The sequence below is a fragment of the Atractosteus spatula genome, chromosome 19 (assembly GCF_055471065.1).
Source record: "Atractosteus spatula isolate fAtrSpa1 chromosome 19, fAtrSpa1.hap1, whole genome shotgun sequence".
Taxonomy (NCBI): domain Eukaryota; kingdom Metazoa; phylum Chordata; class Actinopteri; order Semionotiformes; family Lepisosteidae; genus Atractosteus; species Atractosteus spatula.
Window position 1 is genome coordinate 2,929,339 of NC_142724.1, and position 16,930 is coordinate 2,946,268.

A 16,930-nucleotide genomic window follows, 5' to 3' on the forward strand; every position below is an offset into this window, starting at 1 on the left:
AACATCTTATTAGAGCAAACATTTAAGCAAGCTTGTATGCAGGCAGTGAGCCTCAGTACTGCGTTTCCAGGCCCTTCATTGACTACAGGCTCCCAGTCCACGCTATGCCTGCTAATCAGCAGAATAATGTACCTGTGATTGTGATTCTAATGCTAATGGCTTTGTAGAGAGCCTGCAGCCGGGAGGGGGGGCTTGTGATTGGCTAATTTCCCTCCTGTGGCCCCTCTGAGGCTCTGCGCGTCTTTTCAGCTTCCCTGATTAACTGGAGTGTGTTATGTGTTATTTTCTGCCTCACTGGGCTGTCAGATGCTCAGTCAGAGGTCAGAGGAGAGGAGAGGAGGCACACTTCTCTCTTCAGAGGCAGGCTGGGCCGGCGAGAGGAAGGGGAGGGAGAGGAGACAGGGAGGGGTCCTGGGATCCTGAATTAGCAGCACGCTGGTGCTGGAGTTACGGCTGAGACGAACACGGAAGACGTTGCAGGGCTTCAGAGAGGTCCTGCACCACTGTCAGCGCGATCAGCCTGACGACTGCAAATGCCAGCGGCGCAGAAAAATAAATATATAATCTACCAGCGGGAATAGCGGGCGGAGGGTTACAGACGTGTTGCACTGGACTGTCAGACCCTGATTCCATCATCCGAGAACACACAGCAGCTCCCCCCCCCCCCCATCTAGCTCGTGCCCACCCCCCCACCCCGGTCCACCCTTCCCCCCTCTGCCCCGGCCTGGCGACTCTCCTCCTGCCCACGAGCGGCCGTGCGGCGATGGAGGAGAGAGCACACTTCCGCTGGAGTGGCCCTCCGTTCGCTCCTCTCTTGCGCCGGAACCAGGAGAGGCCCCCCCCCCAAACGCCTGCCCCGAGCCCCCAAATTTCTGGCACCTCGTTTTGGGGCGCTAGGCTGGGCCTGGGTTCGAGAGTGCAAGACAAGCTGCGCAAAGCCAGCACGTGGTGTTTGAAGAGGGAGAGGAACCGCACCGACACGGGGGGGAAATGCAGCTGCGGCTGCCGACAGAGGGGTGAAATAAATAGAGCAGCACAGGGCCCCCATTTTCACAACACGGGAACGGCTCCCACATGACACACTTCATAGTGCAGGTTCACAACCTAACCCCTGAGGGGCGCCGAGTCATGACTGTTTATTTCCATAGACGCGTCGCCCATGCCGATAACGAAAAAGGAACTTGAAGTGGCCTCCTCCCAGCAACCGCCCGGCTCAGGACCGGCCAGGGGCTCGCGGGGCAGAGCCCGCGGAGAGGCGGCGTCCCGCTGGCTGGCTTGGTGGGTCCCTGATCCACACTGGACTCAGTTCCACCCCTGTCCGCGCCGCTGAAGGCTAATGAACTCCCCGGCGCTCCTCCTGCCAGCCCAGCGGAGTGTGTAATTGGGAAACGCACAGAACAGACTGTGGGGGCCGGGGGGCGGCCTGATGCCAGGGAGGGAGGCAGAGACAGAAGGAGTCGAATATGAAAAGAAGGAGGGAGCCAGGTGACTGAATGACAGTGACGCGTCCTGATGCTGCTGTACCTTCCAGCAGCGATACATGTCAGCCTGAAGGACTGCTTACTCACAAAAGCACAGAATGCATTGCACGCTATGAGCTAAACGCTAGCTTTATACAAGATAAAAAAGCAATCTGCACACTGATAGCAATACATAAACACTAAGAGAACAAGCTGGAGTACAATGTAGGGACTTTGATTACCATTACTAATCATTCTGCTTTCTGTTTTTATATTTTGTGATTTGTCTTAATGCTCTATTACACCCTCACTCTTTGAATTGAAACACAGCAGTATTTGCCCAGTGTATGACTCACAGTCAATGCAGTCTATAAGGGGCAGACTGTTAGTCAGGTGCTGTGCCCTGACTGTCGAGACTATAAGGTTTCCCTTCTGAAAGTTCACCCATGATTATACTTTAAGTCAAGCAAATGTAAAATGTAAAGACAATTACCGGTGCCTAAGCCTAAATCGGGGTATACCAGGGTAAACACTACACAACAACGCCAGCATGCAGCGGCAATCGGTCACCCTTGCAAAGACAACCCTCCCTGCAGCAGCCTGCTGACCATGCGCTGACCTCTCTGATGTGTCAGAAACACAGAGCAAGGAGTCTGGAAAACCATCAGTTCCGCCTCTGTGAGTCAGGCTGGCTGTTCACACCTTCCCTTTCTCTCTCTCTCACACACGACACAGTACCATCTTCAAGGAATAGTCAGAGATAGAGAAGAAGCCCCGCTTCTGTAAGAGAAGAGAGAGAGACACAGAGAGACAGACACATACAGACACACAGAGAGACACAGAGAGACAGACACATACAGAGACACAGAGAGACACAGAGAGACAGACACACAGACACACAGACTTGATCGGGACAGAATTCATCATTTACTCCGCTAACAGGCTGAAAGAACTGAACTTTCCTGGTTTAGAACAGACAGGACTACACTGGAATCACACACGGACATTCAAAATCCTCGAAGGCACTGACGATGTCAGCCCAGGGGCCGTCTTCAAAATACACTGTGAAGCCTGAACCAGAAGCACAAGCGGAAAAGGTGTGGAGGTGCTTTCAGAGCTTTACACACGGGGAGTGGGAGGGTGGAGCAAGCCACAGTGATGACGCTGATGCCCTGGTGTCTGTGAACAATAAGCTGGGCGAGATCCTGAGATCAAAAGGCCACTAACTACAGAACAGGCTAGATGGGCCAAATACAGATGGCAATGATAGCTGGTTTCATTCAAATAAGATCAAACCCTGCATGTAGTACAGCAACAACGTTAAAACTTGCAAAATCATTGATCTGTTTATTTAATTATATTCAATTTCACAATTCCTGTTTTTTTTCATTTTGTTATATTATTTTTAAATACACCCCTTCTTCATCACTCTATGATGGTCTAGAAGTACCATCAAGATGAATTCTCTAACCAGGGATAGATGGGCTTCCCTTGATGCTGAAAGTGCTCCTTTCCACATGAGACACACCGCCTTGGTCAAACGTTAAAAAACCCACATGTGGCTCCAGTATCCCACTGATTGATGATTCCCAAGACAAGGAACCCCAGAATAGGAGAGATCAATCCGAGCCAAGGACAGGGCGCCGCTACCATCCAACACAGACACGGCGCCCGTCACCTGCAGCACAGCTCATCGAAGCCAAAACTGATGAGCTTCCTGAGAACATGTCAATAATCGTTATCTCTGTGGTCGTTTAACACTGCTCTGTCTGTCTTGGTTTTGCTGCTCTGTGAACAATCGCGATGGACAAGAACAAAGCAGTAGAATCCCCCACTGGGGCAGTAGAGTCGCCCAGCAGGGCAGCAGGGTCGCCCAGTGGGGCAGTTGATAGAGAGCAGGGCAGCAGAGTCACCCAGCGGGGCAGTAGATTGAGAGCAGGGCAGTAGAGTTGCCCAGCAGGGCAGTAGGGTCGCCCAGTGGGGCAGTTGATAGAGAGCAGGGCAGCAGAGTCACCCAGCGGGGCAGCAGACTGAGAGCAGGGCAGTAGATTGAGAGCAGGGCAGTAGAGTCGCCAAGCAGGGCTGCAGGGTCGACCAGTGGGGCAGTAGATCAAGAGCAGGGCAGTAGAGTTGCCCAGTGGGGCAGTAGATTGAGAGCAGGGCAGTAGAGTCGCCCAGCGGGGCAGTAGATTGAGAGCAGGGCAGTAGAGTCACCCAGAGGGGCAGTAGATTGAGAGCAGGGCAGTAGAGTCGCCCAGCGGGGCAGTAGAGTCGCCCAGCGGGGCAGTAGATTGAGAGCAGGGCAGTAGAGTCACCCAGAGGGGCAGTAGATTGAGAGCAGGGCAGTAGAGTCACCCAGCGGGGCAGTAGAATCACCCAGAGGGGCAGTAGATTGAGAGCAGGGCAGTAGAGTCACCCAGAGGGGCAGTAGATTGAGAGCAGGGCAGTAGAGTCGCCCAGCGGGGCAGTAGAGTCACCCAGAGGGGCAGTAGATTGAGAGCAGGGCAGTAGAGTCACCCAGAGGGGCAGTAGATTGAGAGCAGGGCAGTAGAATCACCCAGCAAGGCAGTAGAGTCACCCAGAGGGGCAGTAGATTGAGAGCAGGGCAGTAGAGTCACCCAGTGGGGCAGTAGAGTCACCCAGAGGGGCAGTAGATTGAGAGAAGGGCAGTAGAGTCACCCAGAGGGGCAGTAGATTGAGAGCAGGGCAGTAGAGTCGCCCAGCAGGCCAGTATAGTCCTCAGTGGTCCACCCACAGCAGTCCGAGCAGCTGGACCAGAGGTGGGCCAAGACCCCCAGGGCCCCTCCCACTCCAGTGGAGGTGGAAACACAGGCAGGAACCGAGGAAAGACTGGGGCAGACAGCAGCAACGAACAAGGGGCTGGCAGGACCACCGAGAGCCCTCGAGAAACGATGGATTGGTCATCTGCTGCATCCCAGCAACCCAGGGGATAAGAGTCCTTCAGGAGGGTCTAGGGCTTTCACAACAATGCAGGGAAATAAACCCATTTTCTATCCTTCTGCTCGCCAAATTATACATGTAAACAAAACGATTCACCTGGCACCCAACTTTAAACCGCATAGCCTTGGAGTGCTTTAAGGGAAAAATGATGATGATCAGAAAAACAAACCTCACTACTGATCATTTTTCGTCTTTTGCAGACACATATGCGATCACACCTGTGCCCTCAGTCTGCTAAAAAATAAACCTATAAACCTATTATATAAACCTAATAAACCTATTACATGTTCCTAAAAAAAAATATGATTTTTGTATCCACGGCTGGATCAATACTGGGGTACAGTAAGCGCACCCCCGCACACACCCTGCAGGCAGACCCCCCCGGGCGCACGAGGCTATTAAGTCCTGCGAGAACCTTCACTGCTGCGGATTCGGACCCAGAGCTATTAACCCGGTCAACGCGAAGCTCACGTCTCCCGCATAAACACACACTTCCGCGAACTGTCGTGTCTCAAGGGCTCGTGTCACAGACTCTCGTTCCATTTTCTTACTTCCCACCTCCAGCTCCACTTGAAAATAGGGCACCGCGTAATAGAGCAATTATTTCCGGCATTTATAGATTCATGCTTCGCCGTTCGCTTTATAAGAAGACGTCATTTTACGCTTTGGGCAAGGACTGGATCCCGTCACGGATTGTGACGCCGGCACGCCGCGTTTCCGCGAGATCCGCAGATTTTCGGGGTGTACAACGCAGGGGTGGAGAAGGGGAGAGAAAGACAATAAAAATAAGCTAAAAACCGATAAACAAGGATTTAAAAACAAAAAAAAAACAAATAAGCATACAAGTGCATATATTTAAGCATGGAACGGATGGTGTCTTATTTCTTCAAACTGAGGAATTGAAATGTGAAGTTTTAAGCCCGTGGCTGGTCTTGAGAGGTGGCGATCGGTTCAATGCAGCACGAGCGCTGCAGGCCGAACATCCACTCACGACCCCTCTGCACAGAGACGGGGTCTCCGTGGCCCACCGGGGTCTCACGGGGATGCCCCATCCACAGGGAAAACAGACGGAATTTCAGCACCGGGATGAGCGGCGCGCGGGGGTGGTAACGGTGACCCCCCCCCCCCATTCCTCTAATCCACCCCAGCAATCAGGGAGCCCACCTCTCTACCTGCGCGCTGTTCAACCCCCCGTTTAGACTGGTCTCGTTAAGCCGCTCTGGCCTAACCTCATTCTACAGTCACTCCTCAAAATGCATGAACGGATAAACTCAACAAATAAATGAGCTCATGGCGCAGAGACACGGCGCTACCTGAGCGCACACCCCCCCTCAACACACACACACACACACACCTTTCCTGCTATCAGCTCTTCTTCTCATGATTGAGTTTTTACAGGCTATTAAGTCGAACAATCCCAAGCACAGATCAGCGAGGCCTGGGCAGCGCTGATAAGGCTCACAGCGGTTAACCCTTTCCGCGCAGCCCTGCAGGGACCGGCTCTGGCGATACAGCCGGAGTCTAACCCACGGCCCGTTCGTGTGAAGGAAAACCCAGCAGAGCAGGTCTTGGCGTCGATGACGCCTTTGTTTTATACTTGTTTTAGAATTAAGGACTCGGGTGGAGGGTAGAAGCTGTTACTAATTTAGAAATGGAAAGGGAAGGATTGACGCCGCGGTCTCCTGATGCATAAATACGGCCGGGAAAATCTCTTTTATAATCCTTTAAGACGAAATGTGCGGTCTTGGTGTTTAGAGGGGAAGAAGACTGAATTATTCTGTCTTATTCAGACTTCCCTTCGCGTCTCCACACACAGATGTACCGTGCACAATGTTGCTGTTGCTGTTGGTTTATTTTGCCCACGACACATGTGCGTGTTGACAACATTTGGCTGGGCTGGCAGAGGATTTAAAGTGGAGCGAAAATGGACTGAAGAAATAAAAATAAAAAGTGTGACCCGCCTGTCCAGAAAACCCTCAACGCGCAGCGAAAGGGCTTAATTCTGGAAATAAATAAAAAAAAATGTGATCACCTCTACATAGCTCTGACGCCACCCGGCCCCTGTCTCTCCCTCTCTCTCTAGAGCGCTGCACTGTCACGGGGAGAATTGACTCCGGGCGCAGCCGCGCGACTCAAGTCTCCTTAATTTTCTTCTCCGAGGTTTCTCGCCACGTCATCGCTGCTCGTGACTTTGATCTGCAACCCTCTCCTCCTCGCGCCGCTGTGGGCGTCGCCCCCCCCCCGAAGACCCCAAAACAGGATTTCAACACCGAAGACTGTTGGGGTTTTTTTTTTGGGTGGGATTGTTGTCACCATAAAGCCTTTTGAAATCGATGGATGCATTTCCCACCCTCTCTCGTTTCACCCCGGCCCGCTGCATTAAGAACACTGCGCTTGTTCTGGGGATAATGTAATGAGTCCAAAAATGCCGATATAAAAAAAAATCATATTTAGATGGAGATGCAAACATAGGAACACACGCAGGAATTAAAAGACTTAACTGCCGCTTGGATCGGTCACGAATGCCGGACGTCAGCTTCACCTAGGGCAAATTACAATTATTCGTATTTTCAGACTCGACCGGCGAATACAAATATTCTGACACGTGTCATTTTCAGAGGAATCTCCTAAGACGGATGTGGAGCGCTGCAGATAAAAGCCTCTCCGTTTTCACAGCTCTGTTGTGAGGTGGAGGATAAAGAACAATTCGTTAACTAGAATTGTCTCCCCCAGCAGAAGATGGTAAATAAACGGGGAGGACGCGTCCCGCGAGTTCGTGTGGAATAGAGAACATTTCTCGACCCGCGTGTTTGTCATAACTGACCGGTGACAAGCCTGTCACATCCCAGCGGAGTATAGACGCACACTGAGAATTAAAACACAGAACACTGGAAACAAAAACCTGGGACAGTGCTGTAGCCTCCCTGTCGTAGTTATCAGAAGACTTACAATTAAATGTACGTCATCGCAATTAAATAGGGCTTAATTAATTGTTGTCCGCAAATGTCTGCAATTAACCTCAGAAACGGCTTCATTCGGGACCGCTTCAAAACCGGCTTCTGCCAAGAGCGAGAGACATTTGTATATAACTGCTTTCACGTCTCCGTGCGAAGCTTTCGTAAGAGGACAGGACCGGATTCAGAGCAGGAGTTTTGTTGCCAACGAGAAAACGAGAGTCCATTGTTTTAATGAGTAATCACCGACGCTCTGGAGTTGTATATGTATATGTTTATCGGCTGGTGTCGCCTATCAAATAAATCAATGATTTCGGGCCAGAAGAAGATATTTTCCACTGATCCGATGGCCGCAGCGAGGCTGGGGGCTCGGGCTCGCTGTTTTCACCTCCCTCGAGGCGCCCCGTGCCCGAGCGCATTCCTGCAGACACGAGCTGCTTTCACGCCGGCGGACGAGACAGGAACACGCACACTGTATATATAAAATAATCCAACCTATATCGAACATGTGCATTACGTATTAATGGCGTAAAACTGTAAACACCCAGTTAATGTAAATAATTGCAGACACTGTTAATAATCGTAATAATGGCTACTACTAAATATACTTTATCACACAGGGGCTGGGGTCACCATACGGCGTGGAAAAGAGGAAGGGGGCTACCCCAGGCGATCCCGTCTGCGCCCTGTCGTTTATAGGGACAGAAAACACTGTGCTGGGACAGTCGCATCAAGCGAAAACTCCGCCGTCGCAGACAGAGCGGAGAGGAGAACACGCCGTCGGAGGACCGGCGCCTGTAACGCGCTCATGTCGTAGTTGTTCTGCAATCGCGCAGCTGCCTGTTACCGGTCACCGGCACAGAACTCCTCTGTCAGAGGGAACTCAAGCCCACATCCCCAAACCGCTTTTGCATTTTTTAAACCGAATCGAAAGAAGGGAGGTGCAGCACAGACGGCTCTCCCGTCCGGCCTTGCCGAAACCGTACCAGAAAAACGTTTTTTTTTTTAATACAGTAAAAGCAACATTTTAGTTGGTTTTTTTTTTAACCAAAACCTTAAAACAACTGAAGCGCGTTCAGGTGTAGCCTACTAAAGAATAAAAACGAAGCTGCATTATGAGAAGCAGCACTGTAGATGCAGAACTGATTTGGGGCCATTTGTAAGATATCCTACACGCGTCTCTATTTTTGTCATTTAAAACATGCCCGTCGCTAACACAAAATTATTCCCGAAGCACTATTATTTTTTCCCCAGTAATGCGTGTGCGAGAGGAGCGGATTAATATAACGAAAAATCAACTAAAATCAATCAACGGTTCTTCTTCCCGATTATAGTGCTCGTTCCCACACACGTAGGCCTGCCCGATTCCTTAAAACAGTCGCTGTCTGGGACTGTCAGTGTCAACACTGGTCTGGAAAAGAAATCCAGCCCGCTACTCTGCTCCATTTTAAATGGAATAAGGAGCTGGAGAGGCGATGGCTGTAAGGTTGCATTTTTTTTTTTAAACTGATGGACGATTCGTTTTAATACTCGTAAAAAAAAAAGAATTAAACCCCAAACAATTCCTCGCGTTTTTAAAATTCCACGAAAAAATAAATCTGTATCAGAAACATGAGTATGTACGTAATATACAATTTAGTTCTCCTCTCCCCTTTTATTATTATTATTATTATTATTTTTAGTAACTCGTCGTTCGCTTTTTGCTTGGCAAATTGTTAAATAGGAACAAGTAATAGGTTTATTCCACGCTGGGGAAAAAAAGAAGAAAGAAAACACAACGTTTCGGCCGTGGAGCCTTCTTCAGGTGTGACAGATTGACAGTATTATGGCTGCCCGCATTTTTTTTTAACAGGTTTCAAAAAGTAACTGCCGCCCTCCCAATTTCCCCCATGTGCAAAAAAATTAAATAAAATCGCCCGAATTCGCGCAGAGCAGCGAGAGGCTGCAGAGAGCCTCCGTCTCGCCCGAGTTAATTGCAGATAATTGTCGCCGGCGCGCGCGTCTGCTCCGCAAGCGTGCGAGGATATTTTGGGTACTGAACATACAGGCTCTGCACAGGACTCGGATCAAATTGGGTTAAAAAAAAACAAAGTTTGTGTTACCATTATTCAATATTAAAAAAAAAAATCGGCGCAGGCTTGATAGTGTTTTAAGTGTCAGGAATTTCTATCGTTTTCTTTGTGCAGTGTAGTGTTTAGAAACACGAAGTCTGGCGTAAAATTGTTCAGTGTTTTAGTACATAGGCACCGCGTACAGTATTTTACTATTTTTCCACCTTTGTTTTCGGGAAAAAAAAGTAGAGATGATTTTATGAGTTTTTTTCATACAGAATAATGTGAAGGAAACATTTTTTTTCCTGTTTTTTTCCTGTGGGGAAAAAGAGTAACAAGACGTTTTAAACCGCTTTCTTTTTTTAAAAAAAAACAACAGGCTCATTCTGAAGAAAAAAAAATTAGTTCAGCTTCTAGTGTCCTCTCGCAAACCGGAGAAACAACATACAACGGTTCGTTTTTAATCATCTTCGGTGATCGCAAAAGCAGGTTTCCATTTCTGTCATCTCCCGGCATCAACTACAGCGAGTAAAACCGCGAGGCTAGCTTGTTCTCCAACGCTGCCCGGATCTTTTAAGAACGGGGGGGGGGATTTATATGACTAACTTTGCAAATGTCTGAATTCACCCCTTAATAAAATTATGAAAAAAGTGTCGCGGTTTTTATTTAAAAAGCAAAAACAGCAGTTCGGTCAAATAGTTTTAAAATGCGCCAGCCTGGTGGGTACAACGGGCATGGAAAGGCATTGAACCCGGTCCAAAAAGCTGATCCAACGCCCCTTCCTCTCTTTATATAGACAGGTAACGCCGCGAACACTGGAGGCATCGGAATGTCATTGGGCGTTAGGACAAGGTGTGTTGGTGGTGACTTTGATAGGGGGTACACCAAGCGCCTCCCCCAGAAATGCAGCAAATCTCTCCCCTCCACTCCGCGCTCGGAGCTACGCGCACCGCGGAGACGAGACGCGTTTGGCTGGGAAGCCGGGGCCGCCGTGTATTGGCGAGCTGAGGATGACACGTCTCTCCCCCTCGCCGCCCCCCGGCGCCTCGGCTGCGCATTGGCATCGCTGACGGCCGAGGCACAGCCACTGTGGGCGAGCGCTGCCTCCGAGAGTGTGAGGGACGAGGGGGTTTGTTTGTTTCTGTTTGTTTTTTTAAAAAACAAAACAAACAAAATTGACAAAAATAAAAACCGAGAGAGACCGATAAGAAAAGAAGAAGGAAAAAGATCCCAGCGGGACCCGATTGATCGTTCCAAAGCTTTGCCTACGCCAGCCTTCTCCCCCCCCCCCACCACCCCCCCAAGAATTTTTTTTCCAATCGATCGATCAGTTCGTTTGCTCGCCTGTTTGCTTGTGGCGTTGGGGTTCATCTCGGAGGCCAGGACAGGGGATGCGGGGACCGAGAGCCGGGGTCTGAAGGTGACATGAACCCGGGGATTCTCCGGAGCAGCCGGCGCACTTTGAGCAGGAACTGGAGATAACAGCCGACAGATCTCACTCACCGCCCGGGCTCCCCGGAGTTTCTGCGCGGGTTGCGTTTTTCCTTCTCCTTCTTCCTCAAGATCCCACCCAGGACAGCCGCCGATTCCGTGTGACAAAACTTCCAAAGACCGTACGCACATATCGATAACAGCAACAGCAACAAAGAGGTCTAGTCAAGTTGAGAAAAGGCAGCGATGGCAACCTTAATCCGAAACAAGATCTCCAACAAGCTCTCCAACGCCGCCACCTCGGTGACCAACAAGTCGCAGGCGAAGGTGAGCGGCATGTTCGCCCGGATGGGGTTTCAGGCGGCCACGGACGAGGAGGCTCTGGGGTTCGTCGCCTGCGACGACCTGGACTATGAGCACCGGCAGGGGCTGCAGATGGACATCCTCAAGACGGACGAGGCCGGCGGGGAGGCGGGCGGGGATCCGGCGGTGGAAGGGGACAGCCACTACCAGCGGGACGGCACGGGCCCGCCGCCCTCGGCTTCGAAGGACGGGGGGGTGTGCGCCGAGCTGGCGGCCCAGGACAAGCCCAAGATCACGGCGTGGGAGGCGGGCTGGAACGTCACCAACGCCATCCAGGTAAAAGCGCAGCACGGGTCGCGGTCCCGCCGCCCCCTCCGGGTCGGAACCGGGGGGACACCTCCAGCGCCCACTGGAACGACGTCGGCTTTTCGGGGCGCTGGGGGTAACCGCGCAGGTAGGGGAGAAGCGGAGAGGCTAAGGGCAAGTAACAGCAGTGCTCCGTTTCAGAATCGGAGGTGAGAGCTGGCGGGGGGCGCCTTGAAGTGAACCGACGTGTGGCGAAATCCTAATACCACGACAAAACACAACGTATCTTCGACTCCCTTTCAAAAAACACCGTTGCGACATTAGAAACGGGTCGGTGGCGGGCTTGTTTCGTTTGTGCGTGTGTGTGTGTTTGTTTTCTTAACGAATGCCGTCTTGTTTTGCGAGATGCAGGGTCGGTCGCGATGCCGGGGGACGGTGCTCTCACATTCCTAACGAAATGTGCGCAGCGCCGGCAGATGCCGGTATCCCTGGAGACCGCACAGGGAGCCCAGCGCGACCCTGCGCCGATACACGGTGTATTTCGTGACGGAATCCTTCTTCGACTCGGGAGCTGAAGGCGCGATCCGTTCTTCCCCTTCCTTCACATAAAACGACTCGTCTCGCTGCTAAAAATATTAAATTTACCGAAGACAGTGTTTCCTGCACTTGTTATAATTTTAACACCCAGCCCGCGCGCTCTCCCGGGATCAATGCGGCGCTAACAGGGGTATATTTCAACGGTAGTATACATCACTGTTGGTATATTTCAACGCTATCGTTGCCTACAGTTTTTCAGAAGCGTCTCAGTAATTATGTAATTATTCAACTGCTATAATAATTCTGATACATGCATTTCCATTTATAATATTGAAATGTAATGTAACAAAATCGCGGACGACTTTTTAAATAGGTTAAATACCCTTTCAAAAGGGAAACGTACAGAACAAATATAAATATGTAATTTTTTTTGTAAATACACTAAACGATTCTTGAGAAGAAACACTAACGATCTCGTCGGCGTCCCTCTGCAAGGTCACGCAGTACAATTCACTCCTAACTGCTCTGCAATAACGATATTTAATGTACATTTTTGCTATGCAATATAGTCTATATATTTCATACCTTTTAAAAAAATAAAGGTCGTTAAATTTCCCTGAATTCAAAAACTGCAAATCGTTCAGCAAAACACAGCGTTTCACGCCGCAACGGGAAAACGATTTAACGAAAATCCCGGGTATATCGCACACCGAGCGTCTAAAAGCTTTGGGTTTACGGGTCTGGGCTTTTAATAATTTCTCTCCATTACCTCCAGCTGATCGTTGTGTGTCTCGGCCCGCAGAGGCCACAGAGCACACGTCTGCTGCGCCTGACTGCGCACCTGGTGGGTGGAACAGTATGTTTCCAACCGGGCACACACACACACACAAAATACCCCTTCCTCATCCAGAGCCCCATTCCATCACGCACAATTAAAATAACTGTCACGGATCCGCGTGGAGGCAAATGTTACGTCACCTCACCCCAGCCCCCCCCCGGAGTGACAGAAAGGCCGAGGAGGGCGAGCGGGTGTGTTCAGTCAAGGGGAATACAGCAAGCGCTCTTCCACCCCGTCAGACTTCATTCACTAACTTCCCCTCGATATCAGACTTCGTCACGCTGCCCCACGCCCACGCCTCTGGACGGGCTGGAACGCGTCATTCATGTTTTACACGCACAGACAGAATAGTGGAGCGAGTACAGGTTACTTCCCTGCAGGAAAGAGAAGAAAAGGCTACCCCAGCCGAAACCTTGTGCTTCTTTCCTCTTCTCTCCCCAGCGGGGAAGAAACCCGTTACCTGTTCCTTTGCAGGCCGGGCGTGGTGCTGACGCAGGGGGGGGGGGGGGCAGCTTTGTGAAATGTTTTACAGGAGGCCGCCTGCATATTCCAGTCCACGGAAAGGAAGACTTTTTTAAAAAATCGATCTAGAGATTTAAAGAGTTTCTGTCGCGCCAGAGATGTGCGGTCTGGACAAGAGAGCGCGTTTGCCTCGGCAGTATTTTCATTTAGGAAATCCTCTGGGTGCGGGGTAAACGGTACCTTTTAAACGGATTGAACATCTGCGGGAACGGTGTGCTTACGTGACATTGTTCCTTTCCAACGCTCCTTAAGCAGCCGCCACAGCGAACTGTACCCCGCCGGCTCCGATGTCGGGGCGCGCTTCGGTTTGTTTTACTCTGCGGTTTGTTTCATGTAATATCCTAGATCCTCAAATCTAAAAAAATAAAATAAAATCACACGAATAAAATCGTCGCCGCTGCCGCAGCGTCCGGGCTCGCGGGCGGCGGGGCTCCCCTCGTGGGCCCGGCGCCTTCCACAGTGGCTGTGTTTTCCGTCCGCAGGGGATGTTCGTCCTGGGGCTGCCCTACGCCATCCTCCACGGGGGGTACCTCGGCCTCTTCCTCATCATCTTCGCCGCCGTGGTGTGCTGCTACACCGGCAAGATCCTCATCGCCTGCCTGTACGAGGAGAACGAGGACGGGGAGCTGGTGCGCGTCAGGGACTCCTACGTGGACATCGCCAACGCCTGCTGCGCCCCGCGCTTCCCCACGCTGGGCGGGCGGGTCGTGAACGTGGCGCAGATCATCGAGCTGGTGATGACGTGCATCCTGTACGTGGTGGTGAGCGGCAACCTGATGTACAACAGCTTCCCGAACCTGCCGGTGTCGCAGAAGTCCTGGTCCATCATCGCCACGGCGGTGCTGCTGCCCTGCGCCTTCCTCAAGAACCTGAAGGCCGTGTCCAAGTTCAGCCTGCTGTGCACCCTGGCCCACTTCGTCATCAACATCCTGGTCATCGCCTACTGCCTGTCCCGGGCGCGCGACTGGGCCTGGGACAAGGTCAAGTTCTACATCGACGTCAAGAAGTTCCCCATCTCCATCGGCATCATCGTCTTCAGCTACACCTCGCAGATCTTCCTGCCCTCCCTGGAGGGCAACATGCACAAGCCCAGCGAGTTCCACTGCATGATGAACTGGACCCACATCGCCGCCTGCATCCTGAAGGGGCTCTTCGCCCTGGTGGCCTACCTCACCTGGGCCGACACCACCAAGGAGGTCATCACAGACAACCTGCCCTCCACCATCCGGGCCGTGGTCAACATCTTCCTGGTGGCCAAGGCGCTGCTGTCCTACCCGCTGCCCTTCTTCGCGGCCGTGGAGGTGCTGGAGAAGTCCCTGTTCCAGGACGGGGCCCGGGCCGTGTTTCCCGACTGCTACGGGGGCGATGGGCGGCTCAAGTCCTGGGGCCTCGGTCTGCGCTGCGCCCTGGTGGTCTTCACCCTCCTGATGGCCATCTACGTGCCCCACTTCGCCCTGCTCATGGGCCTGACGGGCAGCCTGACGGGCGCCGGCCTGTGCTTCCTGCTGCCCAGCCTCTTCCACCTCAAGCTGCTCTGGCGGAAGCTGCTGTGGCACCACGTGTTCTTCGACGTCGCCATATTTGTTATAGGAGGCATATGCAGCATTTCCGGTTTCATCCACTCCCTGGAGGGCCTCATCGAGGCTTTCAGATACAACATCGAAGACTAAAAAAAAAAAAAACACACAACGAAATAAAACAAGACTGGACGCTAAAGGGACGCGTCTAAACAGCACGTTCACATGTACCAAGGTTCGCACGCACACACACACACACACCTCCGCACAAATTCACTCACTGATACCGACACTCACCCGCATCCAAACGTGTCGAGGAGTCTGGGCAGGCAAAAGGCAAACAAACAAACAAACAAAAAAACAAACAAAAAAACGACACATATCTCTCTCTCACTCTCAAGAGTGTAGGTTTACAGAGCAAATCAACAACAACAACAACAACAAAAATAAAACACGCAGCATTTCGCTCATTCCGACTTGCATACCGAAACGGAAAAATGGGTGTCGCGTCGTCTTCGCCACACGAGTTCGGTTTCCCCCTTCCTTTCATCCTTAGGTGTTTTATCTCGAGAAGTCGCCGTTTTTCCCCGCAGGAACGCCGACGTCACCCGACGGGCTTTTCTGCGCGGGTGTACCAAACAATGTGGACTCACTGACGGGACGGGACACGAACAGAACCAGAGTTTCTGTGTCCGCGTCGAACAGTTTTTTTTTTTTGGGGGGGGGCGAGAGGGAAACGCAGGAAGGGCGGAAGTTATGTTGCCTCGTGCCTGGCGTCTTCCGTCCCGGCGATAACCTCGGGCCGATACGCTTCGGGCGCACCGCAAGATATGCGATATGGGCGGGCAAGTAAATATACTCGCAGTGCCACAGCAGTCGCGGCATCCGCTGTAAACACGAAGAGAGGGGGAGAGATAGAGAGAGACAAAAATTCATTTATTTAAAGCTGCGCATCGAGTTCAAATTATTTATGCAAATAAGATGATCAACTGCACCACAGTGTAGTGAAATGCGAGCTGCAAAGTAGACGACGAAGGTTTCAAATCCTTTGAAATGAAGCACCCTATATTCTCCAACATGAATCTAACATTAATTAACATAATTCTAATCGCAGAATCCAAAACGGTGGAATTTAATATCTTGAATACACAATCGATTCCCGGCACAACCTTAAATAATTCACAATTGAGAACGCGTATTCTTTAGCTATAAAAACAAACAAAAAAATTGAGCTTTAGCAGTCAGATTATAACAGGCGATTTCTGAGGCTGCCTGAACCCCCGAAAAGAGTCAATTTCGATAAAAGTACAGAAACTGGAAACTCACAAAATCCTCTCTACAAAGACGACGTCGCTGTACGCCTAATGAATAGGCCTAATTAACCCCCCCCCCCCTTCCCGTCTCCGTCTTCTGTAAATTGATTAATAATCTAGGATGAAACTCAAAAACTCAAGCACAAGCCCCGATTCTGAAATTCCTCTCTGAAAGTGACTGCAGTCCAGGTGCGCAGAGACGGACGAGTCTCCCTGCCCGGGATTCGCGCTGAACAGCATAAATGATCTCCTTCAGTCTAAAATCTGTAGGGACAGACCGGGGGGAGACTGGGACAATATTTCCTTCTTTTCCCTGGAAATTACTCTTTCCAGACCGGTTTTTGTTTGGTTGGTTTTTCTTAAAAAAATAAATGCATTTTATTTTTCCCTCTACGAATACGGTCTGGAAACCTTTCAGTTTCGGAATTCAAATGTTTTGGATCGCAAATGGTTAAAAGAGGCGGAGTTCTGTTTTTAAAAAGAAGCAAGCAAGCATAAAGACATTTTTCATTCTGTGCAATTCAACGGGTCCTGTGGAAATGTTATTAAAAACGTATGTGTGGTGTTATTGTGGTCTCAAAAGATGGAATGTATATCACAAAAATAAAAAAAAATCTAAACATTTATCGTGGATAAAAAATAATATATTGAAGAATAAATAACTGAAACAGCTCGTTGTGTTTTTTTCCAGTTTAAATGAAAACGATGTTTTTACACAGATTCCCGGTTTACAGAAA

At 50.7% G+C, this 16,930-nt stretch overlaps 1 protein-coding gene across 1 annotated transcript; it reads left to right on the forward strand.

Annotated features, from left to right (window-relative positions):
- Positions 1-10,327: 10,327 nt before the first annotated feature.
- On the forward strand, positions 10,328-16,864 carry slc32a1 (solute carrier family 32 member 1). Its single transcript, XM_088937510.1, has 2 exons — positions 10,328-11,496; positions 13,846-16,864. Exons 1-2 carry the CDS (start codon positions 11,104-11,106, stop codon positions 15,031-15,033), a joined length of 1,581 nt encoding a protein of 526 aa, XP_088793636.1. The 5' UTR covers positions 10,328-11,103; the 3' UTR covers positions 15,034-16,864.
- The last annotated feature ends 66 nt before the right edge of the window (positions 16,865-16,930 follow it).

Coding starts and splice junctions, on each gene's coding strand:
- slc32a1 (XM_088937510.1), top strand. CDS start 11,104: ATGGCAACCTTAATCCGAAACAAGATCTCCAACAAGCTCTCCAACGCC. Junction 11,497..13,845: donor ACGTCACCAACGCCATCCAG/GTAAAAGCGCAG, acceptor TTCCGTCCGCAG/GGGATGTTCGTCCTGGGGCT.